Genomic DNA, 25,502 nt, shown 5'->3' on the forward strand with positions numbered 1-25,502 from the left:
TTACTTTAATTTATTAAATGTTTATAAATGTACTAAAATTACTTACTATTCAAAGATAAGTTAATCTTAAGATTTAAAAAGCCACCATTATTATGCAAATATTTCTTAAAATTTACAGAAGCAGAACTAAACAGGTAATTTGGCATGATGCCATGACTTCTTTACATAATTAGTAAAATAATAATTTTATTTACTTTTTTCAAATGGCAATGAAAAGCTTTCTGAAAATAATTTTATATAAATATTAACCTTAAAATACAAATTAAAGAATCATTTTTTTAAATATGCTTGTTACTTTTACATCAATATATTTACATACATTTATACAAATAATATATATATATTAAAGCAGTTTTCAAAAACAAGTGCATTTTTCATGTTTGAAAATATTTTTTAAAAAATAAATGCAAATTAAAATCAAAGGTTTCATATCACAGAATCTATTATCAGTAACATGAAGAGGACAATAGGAACTCGAACCAAACTAAACTTCAAATACATACTAATGCACACATTCTTTGCATTAATTATGCATTCATATATCTAAACTTAACTTTTAAATATAATGTCACCAGTACATTATAAAAAAAATTAAAAAATAAATGAACACAAGAAGTGCTTTTATCCTATCTGTGAACACATTTGATGCTCATATGGAAAAAAAAAGTAACATCAGTAAATTTAATAACATAATTCGAAGAATTTCAAAAATTAATCCAAGAATTAGATTACACCTAAAATTTTCTTGAATACTGTTTCGAGATACATTACATATGTCATAACAAAAATTAAAAATTAACATATTAATTCTAGTTTAACACATAAACAAAATCCTGCCAATAATGTTTCTAGAATGGCAGTAATAAATACAATACCATTTTCAACAGAAAATAAGTCTTAGTGAATCCCACCAGTCTTTGCCATTTTGCACTTTATTCTGAAAAGGAAAATTTACAACTAAATGTTTTATTAAAAGAAAAGGTCAAATAAATGTGAATATTTGATTTTAGAATTTTCTTTTTCCAATCAAAATAAAAACTTTCAGATGAAAAATTAATTAAAAAAATGTATTAGAGAAGAGAAATTTCACCTAGACAGGACTTGCATTAAACAAGTGTAATATAAAGAATATGTTCAGGTAATTTACTAAGCATTGTTGGAAGTCAGAAACCTACATACAATGCATTATTGAGAATTATTAAAAAAAATTAAAGGGGAAATTAATACATAGAAGGTTGCAAAGATACACTTAAAGATTTTTTTAAAAAAATATGCTCTAATAAAAATATGTATAATTCCAACACAAAAGTAAATTAATATAATGGATTAACAATCTGGATCATCATGTTATCGACCAATGAGAGTGTTTAAATTCACGATCGAGCGAGTCTAGAAATGCCAAAGAAAGAGAAGAAAAAGAAAAGAACCCTCACATAAGTATCTTCAAAAGTGTTAGTTATCCACTTAAAAACAAAAGCTAAAACTGATGTGATTCACTGAACATTTGTTTTTAATATTACAGTTATACAATGCACAAAATAGATATGCAATAGCAGAGTTCATTAGGCTTCAGCATATATTCTTTTGTAAACAGATTTCACTTTATCGCTTTTTAATCTCTCGGATTTCTTTCTTACCTGTTTTTCAGGCATTGAATAGTTTCCATTACATGATTGTAGTGAGCTCATTTGATTCATAGATAGACTAAAAGTTTTGTTCTCTTCTAAATCATCACAGTTAGATTCGTCGACAATTTCTTGCTTGATATTGGATGCATCAAACCGAACCTAATGTTTCAAAAGTTCTTTCAGTAAACATGTATATAATGTATTTTATAAACACATTAAAACACATAAAATCTAGAGGAATTATTTCATTTCACACAGAAAAAAAAGAACATAAGTTTAGATAAATTAAACAGTACGAAAATGAAATTAATGGATTAATAAGACATGTTGGTATGAATTCATTAACTTTTTTTTTAAATGAAGCTAAATAGATACATTTTTCTTCGATCAATAGAAAGAAATTCTGTATGCTGATTAAAAAGTTTTGGTCCCTTCTTAAAACTTTAGATAAATTGTAATGTACAAGATTTCAAAATGAGCACAGTATTTGAATTAATTTTTTAATTTCATACACCTTTATATATCCTTTATAATTTTTTTTCATAGTAGGAATTTTTATTATTGAATAGATTAGAAGTACGTCATACAGTAATTTGAAACATGTCTGTTCACAGTTCAAGATTGCTTAATAAGAGCTATAAGATAAAAACAGCTTAGAAACTAACGTTGGGAAAGAGAGGAATACAATTTATTTAAATTTTATTTAGTCAAATACCTTTTAAAAACAGATTTTATGCAAATTTCCTTTACAGTTCATAATAATAGAATAAATTTATTATTCTGACAATTTGCATGAATATTATTCAATTAAGAAAAAGTATTGATATTTAATACCTTTTTCTTTTGAGGCATTAATTCTAATGGCTCACCATCAGAATTTCTTTTATTATCAGACACTTCATGATGTACTTGATTTTGACCGACTTCTATTTTCAATTGATTCATATCAAGCGATTCTGATACATCATTAGCATTTGAAAAGTCTAATGCACCATTTTCAGAGGTGGAAACTGATAATCTAGAAGTATCAGATCCTTTTGTATTTTTCCCTTTCATCTGTCGAGGCTAGAGAGGGGGCAACAAAAATCAATAATGCATAGCAAGCAAAAAAGAAAATTTGCAACTGAAAATTCAATTTTTATTTAATTATTGAAGAAAAAGCAGAAAACTACTTAATATGTTCTCACTGAAATTTCTCAGTCATCCCACAGCACTTAAAAGAGTGTTAAAACATATAAAAGGAATAGTCCTATAAAATATTTATTACATTATTTCTAAAAATCTTTGGATTCTGCAGCAGTAACATAAGATCAACCTAAAAACTTATGTCAATTCATTGAACACTTGTAGAACAAATTTGCATACTATCATTAACTTATTAATTATAATTAACTAATTATTCAAATTTCAAAGATTTCTTTTTATCCTTTTTAAAATAAATTTATTAAGACATATAAAATTATTTAAGAACTTTACTATTGCACATTAATTTTAAGAGATAGTAAATTAATTTATATAAAAAAAGGAATTGCATATAATAATATGAATATTTCTAATGAACATAAAATATTTCTCAACAGCTTAAACGCCCTTTTTTCCCTCCTCCTATATGATATAATCTTCACTAGAGGCAAATTCCTATAAATATACCTTATCTTCAATTTTCAACTCAAATTTTTTTCTCGTTTACAAATTTAAAAGCATTCTTGATAACTGAAAGTTTATCATCAGAATAAGCTCATTATTAAAGCTTATAATGCCAGAAATTGAATTAATAGAAAATTTGTCAAAATTAAATTACCACTTAATGGAATCTTTAAGAAACAAAGATTATGTAAAATTATTTAAAAATAAATATTTTTAAAGACTTAGTAAAACTATTTTAAATCATTAATCAATACTATCAGAAAAAAAAATTGCAAACATAGAAAGAATAAAACTGTATAAAGAATCTCTGAGTTAAGGATTTAAATGATAGTAAAAGAGAAATATCAATGGAAATTTAACAACAGGCTTTATTTGAAGGTCAAGAACAAAGACAATTTTAAGTAAATAAATAAGTAGATTTAATTAATTACTCACTAAAATTTTTTCATTGATTTACAAAATGTGTTTTACATATAATGTGGAAATATTTAAAAAGGAAATACAATATAAAACAATTATTAGCTAATTTCAATGGTATTTTTCCACACTGTTAAAAAGAATTTTTAACATCTACATTCATGTCCATAAATTAAGGATAATTCAGTCACACAGAAATCGAACTCTACATATATCACTTGTAAAATGACTACACACATCTTCAAAAATCATATGCAAATTGCAGGAAGCCACCAGATGACACCGAAAGTACATCACAATGACGAGAGTGTAAAAGAGTGATGTATAAGGAATACAGGCAGAGAAGTAAAATTTTTCGCAAGCTATTTATAAGTCTTTCAGTGCAATAATCACATAGTTATAACGAAAAGGACGTATTTGGATGATTTTTTATGTGGTAGAATTATTGGCCATCTGGAATGTGGGCATATCCAGCTGGAAGTAGGAACTTGGAATTGCTCAGAGTGTCATCTCCAGGCTTTGGCAAGATGATGGTAATGTGACTAGACGTTACAGCATAGGTCACCCTCCCGAGTTACAATGCCATATGAGGTATTTGGCAGTTACTGCCAAAAGAAATAGATGGAGCACATCATCAGACCTTTATCGTCAGTCACTGGCAAGACAGTTTCAAGGTAGACCGTGTACAGACACTTAGGACAGATTGGTCTATATGCTTGTAGGACTATTAGATGCATTCCACTTACTGCAACTCACTGTCGCCTGCAGTTAGCCTGGAGTAGAGAGCATGCAATGCGGACACCGCAATAATGGGCTTGTGTGATGTTTCCCGACGAGTCCAGGTTTAGCTTGCAGTCTGATTCTTGTCGGACTTTCATATGGAGAGTGCCAGGTACCAGTTACCACCAACAGAACATCATTGAACAACATTGTATGTTCAAATTGGAGCCATGACAGGCCAAATCTATCGGGACGTCATTCCAGAGCAAAATGTATATTTGCTTTAGGGCACACGGGAGCAGAATTCGTGTTTATGGATGACAACGCTCGTCCCCATTGTGCAAACATCGTAAATGAATGCCTTTGATTGGAGGATATCACCTGTATGGACTGGCCAGCATTCTCATCGGACTTGAATCCAGTAGAGCATGTGTGAGACATGCTTGGCCAATAAGTTGCACCCTGCCAACCACTTCCTACGTGTCTTTTGGGAGAGTGTAGCTTGGATGAGTGGTGTAATATTCAACAAGATCAGATCGACAATTTTATACTCAGCATGCCTAGGCGTTGTACAGACTGTATTGTATCTTCTGGGAGACATACTATGTATTAACCATCATACCAACCATGTAATATTCGTTTTTGTAAATAGGGTGTTTTTTTTTTGCTCCAGGGAGCAAAAAATCGCCTTTATTAATGACTAGCCGCCTTTGGCAACCAGCCGGTTTGCCATCTTAATGTTTGTTAAAATTTTAATAATTAAAAATTTTATGTAATTACTATTTTCATAGCTTCTTCATCAAAATATTTTAAATGAATATTACTGAAAATGATAAATTTTGAGAACTGAACGCAAGATAAACTAAACTGGGGGGAAAAATCCACTTTACTTAAAAAAAATTATAATAAATAAATTTTTAAAAAAACCCCGAGTTTTAATATTTTTGGAAATTAGAGAACAGTATACCTAATTTGTTTAAAGTACCCACTATATATAAAAAAAATAGAATAAGAAATTGCTTTTTAAGGAACCTAACTATCTTTTAGCATGGAAAAAAGATGTAATGTCCTTTGTTAAAACAAATTTAATAAGATAATTTTATAAATCAATTATACAAACAATATTTTATATTCATTTAATAATAAAAAGAAAAATTGAAACATTTGATGTGGTAGTAGAAAACATAGGATTAAGTGAATATTCAAAGTTAATATTTCTAAAAATATCAAAGTAATGTAAAATTCTACAAATTTATATATATTAAAAAAAAATCTCAGTTCAAAATGTCTACTTTTCATTGATTTCAGCGGCTACAATATAGGAGAAAACATGAAATTCTAATTTCAATTTAAGTGATAATAACTTACTTTAATTTGATCTGGCTTGCCATTTCGGCAACATTTAGGGCACTCCCAACTATTAGGTAAATCATCATTTATACAACTTTCCATCGGTAAATCTGGGTTCTTTTCTTGCAAACATTTGGGATGAAGAATTTCCCAACACTGAGAACACTCCATTAGACTAGAATTTTCATTTTCTGGTGGATTTGTCAATTTGTCCCAACCATCTCTTCCACAAATCATACAACATGCTGTATGAGGTAAAACCGGCTGAAAATGAAGCCATATAATCAGTTTAAGATTTTATACAATAAAACAAACAAAAAAATTACTGTACATACATGTTTGAAAGAAATGGGTATCATATAAACATCCAGAAAAAAAGCATAAATTGATGAAAGTGGTTAATTATTATTCAATGGAAATAAGAGACAGCATAAATCAAAGACTGAAAACTCATGCTGCAAAGCAAAATGTTAAATAGTAAATTTGATTTTTTTTAAAAATTGTAATGTTCCTTTTTGAACATTCAAATAATTTTGATCAATATTTAATTTAGAATTATAAGAAAATGTTCTTATTCTGAAATATTCTGCAATGACGTATGTACGAATTATTTGAAGTTTTTTACTAATGAATAAAACTGAATTATTAATTAAAAATAATATATTTGAAATATAAATATATAAATTTATTTTCCATAATGACAAATGTAAAATTTTAATTGGTATTCTAATAATTTTGAACATTGCATTTATATAAATCTGAAAATCATGTGTTCACTTATCCATATAAAAAAAAAAGTAAATCAATTTTTCACAATTTTTATATGGAAAATTTTACCAGAAATTAAAATGACCAAGCCAAATATGAGAGAAAATTTGGTATTTGTAACCTATATTGTAAGAAAAATCTTTACTAATTAAAAAAAAATCATACATTAACAAAATAAAACAATCCATATTTTTATCACTAGAAGAGAATTTTTTTTTATTAGAAGAACGAATTTCAACAAATGAAATTCAAATGCAATATATATATATATATATTATTCAGTGTAAAAAAAGAAAAAGCAACAAAAATGAAACTTACAGCCATGCACTGACGACTTATACAAGACTGCTTCATTCTTCCAGGACCACCAAATTTTTTCATGTCTTTACAAAAATGGCATTCACCACAATCAGCTCTCAGACAAGCTTCACATTTCTTGCACCTAGTTCTACGACGCCTCGCATTACTTGAATTATTACCTTTTGAGCCACCAGATTTGGAGCTTTTAGGGGTTGATGATGATGTAGGAGCAGAACGAGGCTTAGGTTTTGGTTTTTGCTTTAAAAAGAAAAATTTCAAATATATGAATGTATGAAATATGAGAATATGCTTCAAGTACAAACATCTAAACTAGGACATAATGTGAATATCAAAGTATCTGCAAATTTCCAAGAGAAAATAATATTGCAGCCACATTAAAAAATAAAACACAAGCTGGATGAAAAAATTATTGACATTGTCTATGTCATGAAAAAAACCAGCAATTTTTTAAAAATTAGTTAGTTAGTTGGTTTTTATGGCACAAGGACCAGATTTGATCATTCTGCGCCAAACATTAATTTTTTAAACATTAATAAACAATTTTTTTTAAAAATGCATAGCAGTATCAACTTATATGAGTGAACTTATTAATTAAAAACGGATACATAATGATTTTATTCACTCCTTCAGATCACATGCACATGGAAAGCAATTCTGTCACAGGATGGGATCGGACAAATGTAGATTGTCCATATGGAGAGGATAATTTTCTTTCACTAAACCTTTATTATATTATGTAAAAAAATATATAAAAATTTGAAAAAGTACCCTTTGCATAGAAATGAAACAATTTTTAAATATGTGATAATATATAGTATAATTTAAATAATAATCTACAAATTTAATTAAAATATTTAATAATAAAAAGGTAAAAATATATATAGTTTTTTTAATACAATTGATAGTACTTAAAGTAACGCCAGAATATTGATGCAAAATATAGAAGAATATATATATATATATTTACATTTAACATTTTAGAATGATCAATAAAAATTTTAATAATGGTTCAAGGGAACTGGGACGTTCTCGACAACGAAAACTGGCAATATTTCAGTATTAAACAAAGGAGATTTTTCCAAGTAAAAATTTAAACTAAATTAATATACAGTACACTCCCGATTATCCGCGGAATTGGGTGGCGCGGCCGCCGCGGATAACAAAATTCGCGGATAATCCGAAAAAAGCTAAAAACGGGTATAGCAAAAGAGAAAACAATCATTCCAACTTTGAAAAATCGTTTTATGTACAATAAAACGTAAAATAAACAGCAGGAAATGTTTAACTAAAGCTTAATATTTTAGTATATCACTCAAAACTAACTTAAAATGCATTTTATTAATGAAAACAGAAAAGTGCTTTGTACTTACGAGAGGCGTCAAGGATACACAGAAAAATTAATACATATGTACTGTTTTAATACTGTAATGTATTATGTAATTACAAAAGCATAACTGTAAAACAACACCTTTTTGAAGAAATCAGTCAAAAAAAAAAAAAAAAAAAATTTGTGCGGCAGGCGCGGATAATCTGCTCCGTGGATAACTGTATTGTACAAATTGAAAGAGTATAATGATGTAATTATTAAATAACTCAAAAATAATTATTTCTTAAAGTATTTTTATTTTCATAGCATATCGAAAATGAGTTGTGATACGGAAATGTTTACATACATATATACACATTGGTACGCTCGTATAACACATTTCTGTCTAAAATCATTCCAAAATTGTTATAATATGCAAACAAAAGTTCTATGATTGCAGTGAACTCATTCTCATTTTAATATATTCAAAAAATTATTTTTAAAAAAATATTTACTATCACATATCAGGAAAATCTCAAAAATATGTGATAATTTTTTATAGAAATATCACCTAGAATTAATATTACTGCTCAAATTTATAAAACAAGGTTTAACATATGCCTAATGGTTATATATATCATATTAGAAAATTTGATGTATGTGCAATGTAAGACATTTTTTCTAAGCGTACCTCAATTTGGAAAAAATATGTTTTGAGAAATCAGCAAAAAACCTTATATTTACATGTAAATTAAAATATTTTCATTTTTAAAACTTTCCTGGCCCATACTCATCTTGCTGTAGCATTTCTTGAGCTTCAGATACCCTTTTTTTTATGTCTTTAAAGTGTTCTAGCTTCTTTACTAACTTTTTGGTGCATAATTTCTGCTTCTTTAATGCGTAAAATGTCGATTTTTTTCAAGGCCTCACATGTATTTCTTCCAGGTACAATACCCAAGTGTTTAAGGACTTCAATTTGACTGGAAACACCATCATTAAAACACAGCACAGCATCCATAACTCCTATCTTCAAAGTATTAACCCCTATAAATGTGTTTTGGGGAATTCTTTCCCATATAAAATTGTTGAAACTCTCATTGGGATTTTGAGTTTGCCCATGGAGACATTTAGACAGAAGATTTTTGTCAGTTAACTCCCTGAAAACCTTCTTAATAGCCAGCAAAACAGATTCTGGAAGAGAATGCTTATGAACATACTTATCACCAGTTATTAAACTTTTGTTATATCCGCACCAACTGCCAGAGCCCAAAGGACACAAACCGTGTTGGGGGTTGGCCTTGGTTCAAACCTTGTGGAAATATATTGCCCAAATTGATTTGGACATTTCAGTCACTGACTTGGAAGCATTCCTTCTTATTGCTAGTCCATAATATTTCTGAATTAGCAGAATTTCTGCATCTGTAAGTCGACCACGCCCTGCAATTTTCTTTCCATCTGCTAACTTAGTTGATTTGAGCTTATTTTTTAAAGTTTTTAACCTTGCTCCCATTCTTTTATGGACATGACCAATGCACTCCAACTTCTTGACCATTATTTCCTCCCCATACACTTTAGAATCACTAATTGTTTGGTATCCTTTAGAATCGCCATCCCCTAGATATTTCACATAGCGAACATTTCTCGTAGAAATAGAACGCTGAAATATATTCATAGCACCTTTGCTTTCCATTCTACCACTGAAACCTTCATAATTTTTTTGGTAGTTTTCACAATTACTTGATTTGTTTTTTCATGTGAAGCAATACTTTGATAAACATTTAAAGTCAATCACTTTCCCTGTATCCAATGATGTAGCTGTGATGACACCATTCATAGATGAATGACCTCTTTTTTGCCAAGTACCATCTAATGTCACCGATATATCTCGAACATTATCATTTAATGACACAGCACCTTCAACAGCTTTCATCATTGATTTGGAACAAACCTTTTCAAGTGCAGTAGACAAGGAATTGTTGAAGCATTCAAGTTTTGCAGGTGGTGGAGGCAGATTCATTACTGCACAAAATGCACGAGCAGCAGTTTTACCCTTTCCAATACATCTAAATGCATATACTAAACGAGTATTTATATCATACCCAGTCTTAGATATATTGGAAGTAATTGCACTAGTGGAATAACCACATGATTTGCAAATATAATGTAAAGAAGTAACAAGTCCTTTGTGACTGTTTACTTCCTCAAGAACATCAAAGCAATTTGAACTATTACACTGCTTACATTTTGAAATTGCATACAAAAGTGTTCTCAAAATATTTATGTCTACTATGACATTTGTATTTTGTTCATAGCATAAATCACCGCTATTCTCAACATCTTCTGAAAACAAATTTTCACTGCTATTCAATTTTCTTTTCGACGCACTTGCATTCAACAACTCGCAATCAGTAGGCATCACATTCTGTTTCTTTTCAGAAAACTGATTAGGGTGTAATTTCCACTTTCCAAACTGCTTACGTCTAGGCATCCTTATTACTTATGTTATTTGAAAAACAACTAGAAATATGAATGTAATTTGATGAAAACAATCAAGGCAAAGCAATGCAAGAATGTCAAAAACAAACGAAAGCCAAAACAAAAGAACAAGCATGATGTAAACAAAATAGAAGTTCACGCAGCTTGTAAACTTCGAAGTTACTTTGTTGAGTAATTCATATCCTTCATGGAAATGTTAAAATTAAAAAAAAAAAAAAAAAATTGTAAAAAAAAACCCCAAAATAATGGCATTTTTAGCATTCTTATCAAATGTAGTCCGTTTAAAAAGGGGTGTGGCACCTTTGTTTACATTTTTTTAAATTTAATTTATGAGCTTTCTATATTTCAAAACTTTACATGTTATACATTGCCGGAAGCAGCATAATTTACTCTATTTTTTAGGGCTAAAATTGAAAAATCGATTTTTTGAAGGTAAAAACGTGCAAGTTCCCTTCAAAGACATATAAAAAAATTTCAAGATGCAAATCAGTTTAGAGACCAACAATATACACAATCATAGGCAGTGTCTTGTCCTTTATTTTGCTTTGAGCTTTATCTTTCAAACTTTTAATCATCTATTTTAACATAAATAATTTTAAGTTTTGTTACTATCATCAGAAAAATCCATGGATTCATCATCCATACATTTACATATTTTCCCCTTTTCCCAGATAGATAAGCCTTCTTTTAGCCATGACTTCAGATTCAAATTATTATGAAAATGAATAAAAATCAATTAAAAATTGAAAAATAGTTTACACAGTATACAATTTCAGATCTTAGTTGATAAATAATATATATCTGAATATCATTGAGAAATTTTAAACATTTTAGTAAATTCACCATGGAACTATAAGCATATTTTTTAAAATTTTAAAAAGCTTTATTACTTATTTTCGAAAAATGGATTAAAAATATTTAAAAATCAATTTTTACACATTTTTACAAATGTTTACCTTTATTATCCTTCAAGCTGTATAAAGATCTTGGGAAAACATTAAATAAAGCTTAAATAGTTTGTAAAAAATAGTAGTTTTTTGTAAAACAAGTCTGAAACTGGATATGTAACTGATAAAATAATATATTATAAATTAAATTTTTAATAAATATTTTTGACCATATTAATTTTATTACCTTAACATCTAACCAGAATAAAGATGGCTTCCCTGTGATTGCTAAGCGTGGATCATCATTCTTGTGTTTTTCTAGAAGAATCTATAAAAGGAAATAATAATATAAACACTTGAATAAGTTAAATGAATACCAGCTAAAGCATATTTACACACATGAAACCTACTTCCAAATCTTCTAATAAAGCATCAGGATAACGAATATAATTAGGAACACTTTTCTTTGCAGGAGGCAAGCCCCGAAGCCATTTCAAAATTGCCTGAAAATTATTCAATATCATTTATACCTCAGAATAAATCTATAAAGTAACCCAATATATTAAATGGTAAAATTCAAACTACATACCTTTAAGCCATTATATTCCCACTTTGTGATATGAATATGATCTTTTATATTTATTTTATATCCATTAACTTCTATCGAAGAAACATCTGAATTTGAAGAAACAGTTTTTACTTCTGAAACAGAATCCACACTTTGCGGTTCTTTCTTGATACTGCTAGAAATATCATGATTTCCTTCACCAATTCCTTTAAATGGAGATGCAAATTTATCTGTATTCATATGTAAAGGATTGTGAGTAAGAGAGAGTAATTTTGGATCTTTATCTGCAGATGGTGTTAAATTTAAAGCATCTGATGACAGAGGTTCATTGGCAGGATCAAAATATTCACCACTTTCATTGCAAATAAGGTAATTTTTGCCAAGTAGGCAGTGCACAAAACGCTGGACAACATACCATAATATCTCAGTGTAGAAGGGATATCGGAATTTGACAGGAACCTAAAGAAAATAGCAACACTAATCAGACATATCAAGAATTAATTAAAAATTAAACAAATAAGAAAACAATAATTAAAGTTTAAATATAAAAGTATATTGCTTTTATTAAAAAGCTGTATAAAATTATTTAAGCCATGTAAGTTATAAAGAGCAAACATACATGAGTTAAATCTTCAACTTCAGCTATTCTAAGTTGCTTTTCAATTCCAAAGTTATGAAGAAAATTTCCTCCAAATACAATAGTATCTTCAGGTGTATAGACAGCATGAATCCATCCTTGAAAGAAATAATACTATAATGATTCCAGTGTATTCTTAAAAAAAAAAAAAAAAAACATATCTGAAATAAAAAGGAGCACTCAAACTTTTCTTAAAATTATCTATTTAAAATCAAAGCAAAAGCATAATCATTCTTTTCTCTCTGCCATACATGCTTTTCTAATCATATCTATTTAAAAAAAAGCAATAATCTCAACGGTAGCGGTGAATCTCGTCAATCGTTTCCGCAGACGTCGCCAATGACGGCCAAACATCACAAATATAAAATATAAAGAGCAACAATTATCAAATAAAACATTAAGATTTCATTAACATTGCAATATCTCTTTTATTGTAAATGTCCACTTTTTGCATTGTGTCGATTTCAAGATTTTTTTTATTGCACTATATACCATTGAGAAACGTTTTCACAATATAAATCTATATAAATAAGCACACATTAATTACATACACAAGGTTCTCTTCTAAATGTTCTAATAACTGATTTGATAAGCATTGGGTTCTAATTAGAAAAATGTTTTTAAAGAAATAAAAAGATCCTTTTTTTAATATTGTTTGGAAATGATAAAAAAAATTAAGAAAGCCAAATTCTTAAAGTCTTGTATCTTATATTATGTTAACAATTTAACTAATAAAATTCTACTTTTATTGCAACTAAAATTAATCAAAAAAAGAATGACAATATTAATAGTGTATAAGGAACAAATATATTAAATAAATTTATACATAAATCTATTCGACTGAAAAAAAGCTGATAAACATTTTCAGAGGTTTTGAATATAATTTATGAAAATGATTTAATATTTAATTCGATATATATCATTTGAAAATGTAAGAATATAAAAGTGAAACAATTATTTACTAATCACTAGTATGTGTTTTTTTTAACAGTAAGTTTTAACAATAATTGTATGGTAAAAAGTTTCCTGAAAATAACATGCTTCCTATAAATAATAAAATTAGAGATATAGATAGATACATGTAACTACTTAAAAAATATATACTAAAATACATTTTTAATTATAAAATTTAACTCTTTTTTAACTAAAACTAACTATTCTTTTTCACTTTCTTTCACTAAAAGCAAAAGAGTCTTAAAAGTTATGTTTATTTATTTATTTTATAATTCTTTTATTAACAGCAAGCAACCAAGTTACTATTTCCCAGCTCATTAAAATCAAAAATTTATATATATAGATATTTTAAAAATTCCAAATTAAAATCTATGGCTAAGATAAGTAAAGATCAGAAAAATTACAAAACATTAGTCAACACAGTTGAAGCAGTCAAAATATTTGGCTGCTTCGAGAATTGTTAAGCAATATGAATTTTCAGTATGGAATCTTATTATTATTGTTGCTCTCCATAATATGATTTTATGTTATTTTATTTCCATATCTCTACAATTACAAATTATAAACATTTGTGTGTTCACTCCCAAGCACTTTTGAAGTCTACCTGCAACACTTAATAAAAATTATGAGCATATTTCTCTAAAATGTATTAAGATTTAGAAATCACAATATTAAAAAGAAAATGATCTTTGGACTGTTTGGTATTATAGTATGTTTATATGTATATAAAGATACATATGCAGAAATATGCAACTCTTTTTAAAACATATTATCAAAATGAGTTACTATTCTTATTATATTATAACATATAACTTTCATTTTACAAAAAATAATTATTTTGGCTCTCATATAATATTAGATGTAATTAAACAAATAAAGTTACTCAAAAACTTGAAAGAAAAATTATTCATTTATGCATAGTAGGGGGAAAAAAACAGAAGTATTTCAAGGAATCGATTTAATTAAATTAACAATTAAAGCACATATAATGATGAAATTAATATTCTTGTACATACTTTTAAAAAAACGATTTTGATCATTAATAAATAAAAATAAAGTATTGTATAACATTTTATCTAATATGTATATAGAAAAATGCATTTACAATTCTAATACAACAAATAATAAAAAAATATATAATGCATTGCACTGCATAAATACCAGATTTGTTAAACATTACCTATATCTAAAAAAAACAACTAACAATATTTAAAAAAATAATAATAATAACTTTTCTTAAACAAGAAGATAAAATTAAATTTAATAAATCTGAAACAAAAATAATTAAAACAAGCATTACCAGTAGGAATGAAAAATGTATCTCCTGATTCAAGATGAACACGAGCACACTTCTCCACAGTATCACCAAAGAAAACATCCCCTTGTTTTCCAGATAGAACCCAATTCTCATACAATGCAAGATTCTTTTCAGTAGGTGGTATTAGCCAAAATACCTGAAATGGAAATAAAAATTAATAAAATATTTTATATATTAAGGATATTTAAGAAATACATAAATTAAATCTTGTAACATTTTTATTAATATTTTCATTAAAAAAACACATGAAATCCTTTTTCGGTAAAGAATAAAAATAAACAGAAATATAAGAACCAAGAAATTTCATGCAGAGAAACAATTACTGATAAATTAAAACCAAAGTAATCAATTCAAAAGAAGTCCTAAAACAGAATATAATTTTGATCTACATAGATTGAACAACAGGATTAAGGTAAATGCTGCAAAAATATTGCAGCATTTTTTTTCTCTATAAAATTAATCAAAATATCAATCAAGACAGGAAAAAAAAGATATTTTGTTAAGTAATAAATTCTAAACAGTCTGTTATTAATTGATAAGAATATATTTGTATGGATTTTTTTCATCTCATATTAAAAATAATGCAGAGCATAATGAGAGACTCTACAAATGAACTAAAACAATTTACAAATAGAGAATGGCACGAAATGAATTTAGTACAACAAGAATTCCCACTCTTTATGAAACAATACAACAGAATAATAACTTGAGTTTTATAATTTTAAAAATTATTAGATAAAAAAATAATAATTTCACTACTGCTATATTTAAAATCATCATATGCATAATTTTTTTCCACAAAAATTAAAATGAATAAATTAATACTAAATTAAAATATACCTTTTTTCCACGAAGAATATGATACCACACTGATGTACCCCCAAAATCAATATGGAAGTCAGTATAACAACCTTTAACGCTCATCAGACAATATCTGTAATTTTTTAAAAAAATAACTAAATGAACAAGCAATGAAATTTGATTGAAAGAGGGAAAAAACACAGAATATACAAAATTAAAATTTATTAATAATTTACCACGAGTAAAAAACATTCAACTAAAATACATATTACCTTGGATTATAAAACATTCTTCAAAATATTATTTATACATGATGTGAGTTTTATGTTTGTAATAAACAAGATTAAATATAATGCAAAAAAAAAAAAAAAAAAAAAAGATAACTTTATAAATGTTTTTGTTCACACATATTTCTTAACACTTTTATAAATCATTAGATTCCAATATTAATAATTTCCAGAATACTTCTAGCCTATTAATATTTTTCTAATCACAATAAATTTAAAAAATGAAAGCTTCATGTGAATATGATACAAGTGCACTTGCAATGATAAATATTTGCTGAGATTTTTTAGGTTCTTTTAATCACTGAATACACATCATTAAGAATATCAATATGAAATGGGATTTAAAAAATAATGAAGTGCATGTTTATCTATGTTAAACAAGATGCGTAGTGAGAAATTGCTGCAAAAATTAAGTAATTTTTAGCCAAAAAATTAGACATTTGTACATGTACACATATAAATCTATGCATTTCCTAAACAGAGTATTTCCTATTTTAAAATAATGCACAGTTTTTATTGAAATTTTTTTGAATAATTTTAAATTATTTAATTGATTAATAATAATAATTTAATTAATGATATTTTTAATATTTACTTCTCTTTTTATATCATGTTTTCTATTGTTAGACAAATCATGTCTTTTTGATTTTGAAAAAAGAAAAATGATCATAAAAATAAATACCAAAAAATTAATCAAACTTTTAAAAGATTAATAAGTTGTCATATCTTTTTCAATATTTCTTAAAATTAATGAACTACCAGACAATTTAGATGGATACATCATTTCTGAAAATGTTGACATCAATGAAAAAGAAAAGCATGACCAAACTTTTTATATTTCATTTTTAAATATGCAATAACAAATACAATTTGACATAACAGGATGCAAAACAAATTTGTTCCTATATTAAATTGCTACATTTGATGACAGAACAATACCATGTTCTAAATGAGTTTTTTTTTTTTTTTTTTTTTTTTTTTTGTAAACAAGAAAGGCAGCATTCAGAAATGGTCAGATTATAAAACAAATTGTCTTATTGTTTCTTGCTTCTAAAGCTCAGTAAAGGCTTTTTTTTTTCTCTCTTTTTTCAAACGCTTAACATTCCAAAAATTTAACAAAAATTTTCATTAAAAAAAATATTATATAATTCTTACTTTTATGTTTTGAAAATTACAGAAAAAGTTGATTATACATTTTGTGAAGAAAAGAAAATGCTTTAACAATTTCTAGTTTCCAGAAACAATGGAAACAATTTATAAAGTTAAAAAATGTCATTTCTGTAGTTAGAAGCAAAATGAAATTAAAAAAATGTGTTACAGTATTTTTTTTTTTAAAGCAATGCCAAACAGTACATCAAATTGCTTCAAATTTTAACAAAATTCATCAAATTAAAAAATTTATTCAATGAACTAATTAAAATTTTTTTGTTTAAACTAAAGAACCCCCCCCCCCCCTCTTATCACAACTTTCATGGTATAATACGCTCATTCAGCGATTTGAAGAAGCATTGATATTGTTTTGAATTTCATTATTATAAAAATCAATGTTACAAATTATATCCAAAATTAATTTTTTTTTAAATTGCTAGAATTAAAGGGGGCAGAAATGAATTCATACAAACAAAATTAGTATGACTGAAAAGCCATTTTAAAACAGCTGATTTAAGTTAACTTTAAAAATAATTTTTGTGTGATGATGCATTGATGTCATAGCGACAACATGTTAAAATTCTGTTTATAATTTTCAAATTTAACTTTAAGTAAAATTTTGAAATATCCATTCTTTGTGGAATACTTAATACTCTTCCAATTTTTATGTTCCTAATGGTTTATGCTGCTCACAACTCTGTCAAATTCTATAAGAGTTACAAAAAAAAAAAGGGGGGGGGGGAAGGGGGTTTGATATCGTTATGAAATGATAGAATCTAAACCATAAAAGTTTTGAAAGGCCTTTTATTTTTAATTTAATTTTATTTCTTTAAAATTTTTAAATGCCAGAACTAGCAATTTTCCTCTTGCTAAATTTGGCAAGATTAATCCAACAAACAGTAATTTTCAAATAGATGAGGACATTTGAGAAAGACATGAAAGAAATCACAATCAAGCCTTACAAGTTCAAATTAGAATCTCATCATTCTAATATTATTCAATTGATAACAAAATTATACACTGGAATTAATTGCAATTCAATATAGTACATTAAAGTCCTCCTAATAAGTCGTTCAAGGGATTGCTCTGAAACTTATTTAAAAGAATGTTGATAGAATGTGCAACAAAATAAAAAGATTTCCCTGCAAGCTTTAAGGAGCAGCTTCTACCATGTGCGATATATCTCTTTGGCGCATGAAATTCAGCCTCCTGCCTTCTTATCTTCTGTTGATTGGACCAATCTGTACATTCTTCTTTAACAACATATAAAAGGTTAAACATACACTTACCAGACCTAACTTAAATAAATTCTTCTCAAGCAATAAAAATTTGTTTAATGTTAAAAAATTTTCAAATGTTTTGTGAGGCGCAACAAGTATGGTGATGTGCATATTTTGTACTGCTCCATCGGGATAGCTAATCCAGAATTTAAAACAGCAATGCACATTACTGAAGAAAGAGGAAGCAGAAAAAAAAGGAGGGGGGGGGGACTCGTTCAGCCTTATCTTAATATGTTTTGGACACTTAGATCTATTTTACTCTGGATTGCTTGTCCGAATTCTTCACCTTTTCTAGGTTTTCTTTCTTGATACATTTTATAAACAAGCCAGTTACTTAGTCAGTTGTCATACTTTCAAATTATCACATTCAATGCATACAGAAACAAAATAAAATAAGAAGCTATATTTTCCTTTCTCAAGAAATTAAGCACTTAAGAATTTTAAGATTTTTTTTCAAAATTAAGCATTTTTAAGATGCTTAAAAATTATTTTCAAATTTAAGCATTTTTCATGACATTATACATCCTGTTAAATATAGCATTTTGTATATCAATTATAAACATTCAACCTTTCATTATCTTCAACAAGTAGATAAAAATTATTATTCTAAACTTACTTTTGTACTTTGGGATATTTCATTTCATCTAAAGAATTTGTTCCTTCAGTCTGGCTTTCTTTCAAATGTCGAGGCCAAACCCAATCTACCCAATCAACTTGCCTAACCTAAAATATCAAACATCAATTATATATATAAAAAAAATAAGAAGAATATTCCAAAAAAGTTAGTTGTTTCCTTCTGAAACAACTAACAATTTTTCATTTTAAATCAGAGACATATATATTATTAATTTTAAAAAATCAGAAATCATTATAACAAAATATGAAGTGATGATTAATAACTGAAATCTTGTATGGTGGCACTTTACAAGCCTGCTGAGAATTATCTGTCACCGATTTAAGCCCAGTGAGCATCTCTTGTTTTGACAGTAGTGCCAACTAGGACCAAGAGTACGACTTAGCTACTTCATGCATCACATTTGCTAGCACATTCATACACCTCGCAGATAGAACATAGAAGAACAACCATGCCCGAACTGGGACGCCCAGATCATGGGGAAGACGCACTACCCCTTTGCAAGGACGACAGCACTGAAATCTTTTCAATACTTATCATATAAGATATTTTTTATATATATTCATTCATATTTAAACTTTTAAAAATTTCTGTTATCTTGACTCCTAGCTGCTTAAATATCTATATTACTCCATATCCGTCATAATTTATGCTGAACAGAATTGAGTATATTTAAAAATCAACTTTGTGAATGGTCAATGACTGTAATTTGATACTTCCAAATTATTAATTGGGGTGGCTTAAAATGATATTCAACGTGAAACAAAATATTGACATTTTTGCTAATCTTTCAATATGGGGATAAAATCAAATGTAACTCCCCCTCGAAATATATTTCCTTGGCTAAAAAAAATTATTAAATCAAAATCCAATATATGAGCCCTTATACTTTTGAATTAATCATAGAAATTTGAACTAGGCATTTAACGAAACAGGAAACACAGTACAGATGACGGAAACTTCTTCAGTTAAGAACAAAATTACACAAAAAATACAAGTACTCCTTATATTTTTCCACCATAACAATGCAAGAGTATTTCTAGAATGAAACAAGTTATACATTTCTAATAAGTTCATATAATTTTAAAGATTTAAAACTACCAAAATTCAAATTACAAACTTTAAAATCACAAATTAATAATTGGTTAAAACTCACTACATTACTTTTAAAATTTACACGGTATTTGTCATAGCTAAAGCAAACTATCATATATTTTTCCATTTCATTAATTTATATATTTCTAAGTTTTACTTGAAGTTCTATACCCTAACACATGCAAAGCTATGTAAAAACAAAACAAACTTCAAGAAAAAAAAACTGTGATTCATCAATAAAAAATATCTTATTCAAACAAATTACTTTTAAACTGCAAATCAAAATATTTATAGAATTGATATAAAAAGTAACATTATAAAGTTACTTAAACATAGAATTTAGGTTAAAAAGAAATTGCAAGATTTTAATAAAATGATGCTTCAAAAATCTGTGCTTGCTATATAAAATAACAACATATAAATCACCATCAGTTATACAAGAATAATACTATATAGTTATATACATGAAAAGTATAGTAAAAATTGATGTCAAGTATAATTTAAATTTTAACAATAAGTTCACATACCAAAGTTGGGGATTCAACATAATTTTCAAGTCTTGTGTGACTGAATTCTAAGCTAATTACATTAAGAAGTTGATCACGATTAGGATTTTCAAAGTATCTACACCAATCTTTCATTGTCATTTCAATATCCTTTTGTGTTGTAACATCCATAACATCAAGAACTCTTCTACTCCCTGAAATAAAAAAGGCAAACATGAATAAAAAGTACAAATTATTTTTTAATTAAATAAATATTTTAAGTAATAATGTAACTTACCAACACATTGCCGAACATCATTCACAGTAAAATTTGCACTTGGCATTCTGCAAAAATGGAATTTTATCATAATTAAAATAGCTTAAAATTTCATTATAATAAGTTGCTTCTGTTCATAATATTAAAAATTCTTGATTTTGTTTTTAATTTTCTTTATGGTGGCAGGAAAAAAGAAAGTTGTTAGAAATAATAATCAGTATAAAAAATATGAAGACTTAAAAACATTTGCAAGCACATCAGATACATGAGGAATGGATATTTGCTTAAATAGTAAAATAAATTTTTTCCATATTAAACATCTGATATTGAATTTAGATCTATTCGAGAACAAGGCTGGAATAAAAGTGGAGAAATTGAATAAAAATTATTTCTCAATATTTAAAAAAAAATGAATAAATAAATATAAGTAATGCTATAAAGTATAAGAATTTTTTTTTATCCTTTCTATATGTATAAAAGAAGCAGGCATGAGAATTAATGGATTACTATACTATAAATTTAATCATTTTTGCAGAAAAAAGAATCACAAAGTTGCTAAAATATATATTAATTTAATATTAATTAATATTTATATATAAATTATTATATTTACATTTTAATAACAAACAGTATTTAAAAATAACATTTTTAAACTATTGAACATTTAAAAGTATACAATTTTCTAATAAAAAGATATTTAAAGTTACTAACATTTTAGTCTTTATTGATGTGATAGATAATAAATTATTACGATGATTTAGTAATATGTTGCTTGTATGTATATAAAACAAATGCAAATGCTTTAGAATAAGACAAAGTACAAGAGTGACTATGCAATGGAAACTAAAAATTAAACAATGCCTGATTCAGAAAACAAAAGATTAAAAATATAGAAAATTATCTTGTTTTGAATTTCTCAATCAAATGTTGGAAACAAAAAATAATTTCAGTGGTCACATTATACAATTATTCATACTCAATACATTCTTCAATAAATCGTCTTTTTTTTTTTTTTTTTTTTTTTTACAATTTGATACGAATAGGGCATTGAAAAATACAATTTACATATGATAAAATTGAATGTTTTCATTACATCAATAAGTACTAAACTGCTATCTTTAATTTTATTGAAGGACTCATTGCCTTTGGTGATCAGCTGGTTTGCTGATAATATTGGACATATTTAAATTCCAGTGAAATTCTTTAGATATATTTTCATTTTGATGCTTCTGCCAAATTGTAAATAATAGTATAAGTAGCACTATTTCAATATCTTACATATGTTCTCGCCATTATGTCATAAATCTTTCTAATGGTGACCAAAGAAAATGATTTGAATTTCAGGGCAACAATGTTAAAAATTGGAATGTTGTTGGAATATATTGTTGAAAAATTAGGAAAAAAATATTTTTTAAACCTATCAAAATTCTGGAAACATTTATATGACTATTAAATTATCTTTAACAAGACAATTTTATAAAGTAAAACAAGTAGTAAAAATCATTTTTGTGTAATTATACTTTCAGAAGTTATTGTGGAAAAATGGCAAAACTATACTTCATTTTAAAAATTTGATCCTGGATGAACATTTTCAACTTCTAGAATTTTCATATACAAATGTCGTAATTATAAGCCAAATAGTCTGGCCTGTAGAGCGCACGCACACACACATGCCTTTATTATTAGCAGAGATATCTAAAAATTTATATTTTTCTTCTTTGTTTATACAATGAATTTTCATTTAGTATTTCTTCTTATCAGAAACATGTTTTTCATTTCTGATGTTAATATTTTTTAAATCAAATTTGTTTCTGATAATATTAAATGGCTACAGAAATAACAATATTCTTACCAAATAAGTGGACACTTATGATCTGATGATGGTTTATAATGAAAAAAATTTATGTTATCTTAATAACAAAAATATATTTGTTCCATTGTTTGCTGATTTTGTAGGATTGAACCGTGGGATATTTCTATTATAATCAAGCAAAAACCCATATAATTTCAATAGATTTTACCTAGTATTTCCATGTTATCCTTAACTAATATTACTTATTTTATTTAATAGCTACTTTATATGAAAATTTTACAGATGATTATACTTAAAGTCTATAAAAATATAATATTATTATCCTATTTTGATATTATTAATTGCCTAAATTTCAATTATAACAGAAATATTTCTGGTTACACATGCTTAATACAATTACCAAACTATAACCAGTATAATTATAAGTATTAAATTATTTTAATGATTAAGGCATTTAATAATTATTAATTTTTTAAAAAAATTAAAAGTGGATTTACTTTAAAAATATCAAGAATTAACCTGCATATTCTCAATCATCTTTCAAAAATATAATTCATATCCAATTCAATATCAGTTTCCACTTTTTTCCCTCCAAATTTTATAATACATTTTTAAAAATAAAAGAATAAAATGTAAATATAAACATCTATACACAATCAAATGCAAGAGTATATTGTCTTGTCAATTAACATTTCATACAAAACAGGTGATTTCATGTTTCTATTTTAAGTAATCTATACAAAGGATTGCAATTCAGTTATTAATTTAGGTAAATTTTTATATAATTTCCAGAATAATTAAATTTAGCTTAATGCATTAGATAAAGAACACAGCTGCAAAATAAAACTATTTTTCACTAAAAGTTATTTTATTTACTACCTTATTCAAGCTGTCTTTGAAGTCATTTTACCTGAAACGATACTTATATTTGATTCAATTACTTATTTTATGCATAAGAATATTTATGGTTCCATTAGAAAAATATGTTCAACTTCAAATTGAAATAGAAATTCAAACATTATTATTTAATTGCTTAGTGCTTATTTTGCTCTTTGCGTGCAGGAATCTTTCTGGAGTAGGGTCAAATGCTAAAATCACATCAAAAATTATAACTATCTATTATCTTAACATTCTGTTCCACAATATTGTACATGAAGCTAAAATTTCAATTATATTCCTAATTCACAGTTGATTTCAATACTTGATTAGTGTTATAACATGAGTACACCCAATATCATATTGCTAGTTTGAAACATTATGATAAAAAAAATCAAATAGTAATGACATGGGTAATGTGGAATCATTTTTCTATTCTTAAATTAGACATTTTGAAGCATTAAGCACCTAATTAAGCAGACAGTATTTTTGTTTATTAAAATATACACAAATGGTGCATATATCATATTTTTACATGTAAATATGAGTATTCATTATGAACAGCAATTTTTTTAAGATTCAAGCATTCAAAGCATGATATTTTTAAGTTAATTGTAGTTAAGGTACAGTAAAGATGAAATAGACATCTTTAAAACAAAAGCAAATAAGCAAAATATATCTAAAACCATATGCAAGAATTATTAAAAAACAAGTCTACAACAAGTATACACAACTGAGCTATTCTTCAAGCATTTATGGATGCAAAAATTGATATTCTCTTGTATTTATAAGGTTATTAGATTTAACTTTATTAAACAGTAAAGGAAATAGTAGACAAATTAGCAAAACAAAATATAATAGTATGAAAAATATAAAAAATTACTAAATTATTAATAAAGTGACAAAATTTATGAATATTAGGTATAAAATAAATTTTAATTCTTAAACCTTATATGTAAAAGACATTTTTCAAGCATTTTTCTTAAAAAAACTAAGAAAAAGCTGGTTTAAGAGATAAGTTTAACAAATATATATTATGTATTAAAATTAGTGAAGCTAATAAATAATTGGTGAAAACTAATCAGAAAAAAAAAATTATGAGTACAATCATTATCATGTTAAGTGTTATTCTGATTTTGTCATTCAAATGTTACCCATTTAAACACAGAATAACAAATATGATGTTTATCTTTCCTCTTCTCTCTCTCTCTTTTTTAACATGTCCTATCAGATTGAATAAAGCACTCTGATATACAGTACATCACTTTGTTTGAAAAAATAAATAATCAGCCAATTAGATAATTCTAAGCAGAATAATATCATTAGTCAGAAATATGTAGAGTGGGGACAAAGAATTAAGCTCACTCCTATTACATAATGTTAAATCAAAACGAGGAATCAAAATGTCTATTTCTCAAGCAACTGTGAAGAAAATTTCTCTCCCAGTACCAACAGAACTAGAGACAGCTTATAGTGCACAGATTACACCTGGTTCTTAAGTGTCTCTAAATCAGTAATTAACATAGCTAACAGAAAAAGACACCAAAAGTGACAAGATTTGTTCAAATGGAAAGAGAAGTAACAGTTATTCCATTACCATTCCAAGATTAAAAAATAACAAGTACCAGCATTCAGCAATGCAAATTTATTTCCTAGAAAACTGCTATCTTAATGGGATATACTACAGATTTCATAAACAAAACTGTCCGAACCAAAATCAGAAAGAAAAAAATTCGTTATATGTAAAAAGAATATGAATATATAAGCAAAATCTACAGTCCTTTGTTC

General features: G+C 26.5%; 1 protein-coding gene across 2 annotated transcripts in view; it reads right to left on the reverse strand.

Annotated features, from left to right (window-relative positions):
- The window catches only part of LOC129971449 (lysine-specific demethylase 2A-like), a 47,976-nt gene that overhangs the window by 4,085 nt on the left and 18,389 nt on the right, over positions 1-25,502 (reverse strand). For both annotated transcript variants that reach the window (XM_056085219.1, XM_056085220.1), the window contains exons 4-16: positions 21,047-21,093; positions 20,791-20,963; positions 19,151-19,257; positions 15,858-15,951; positions 15,000-15,153; positions 12,728-12,843; positions 12,130-12,567; positions 11,951-12,043; positions 11,788-11,868; positions 6,849-7,088; positions 5,781-6,026; positions 2,463-2,693; positions 1,638-1,787 (exon numbers count right to left, since the gene is read on the reverse strand). In XM_056085219.1, the coding sequence (XP_055941194.1) occupies positions 1,638-1,787; positions 2,463-2,693; positions 5,781-6,026; positions 6,849-7,088; positions 11,788-11,868; positions 11,951-12,043; positions 12,130-12,567; positions 12,728-12,843; positions 15,000-15,153; positions 15,858-15,951; positions 19,151-19,257; positions 20,791-20,963; positions 21,047-21,093 (2,170 nt within the window). The remainder of the gene's footprint in view (positions 1-1,637; positions 1,788-2,462; positions 2,694-5,780; positions 6,027-6,848; positions 7,089-11,787; positions 11,869-11,950; positions 12,044-12,129; positions 12,568-12,727; positions 12,844-14,999; positions 15,154-15,857; positions 15,952-19,150; positions 19,258-20,790; positions 20,964-21,046; positions 21,094-25,502) is intronic.

This window comes from Argiope bruennichi, chromosome 6, assembly GCF_947563725.1.
Source record: "Argiope bruennichi chromosome 6, qqArgBrue1.1, whole genome shotgun sequence".
NCBI lineage: Eukaryota > Metazoa > Arthropoda > Arachnida > Araneae > Araneidae > Argiope > Argiope bruennichi.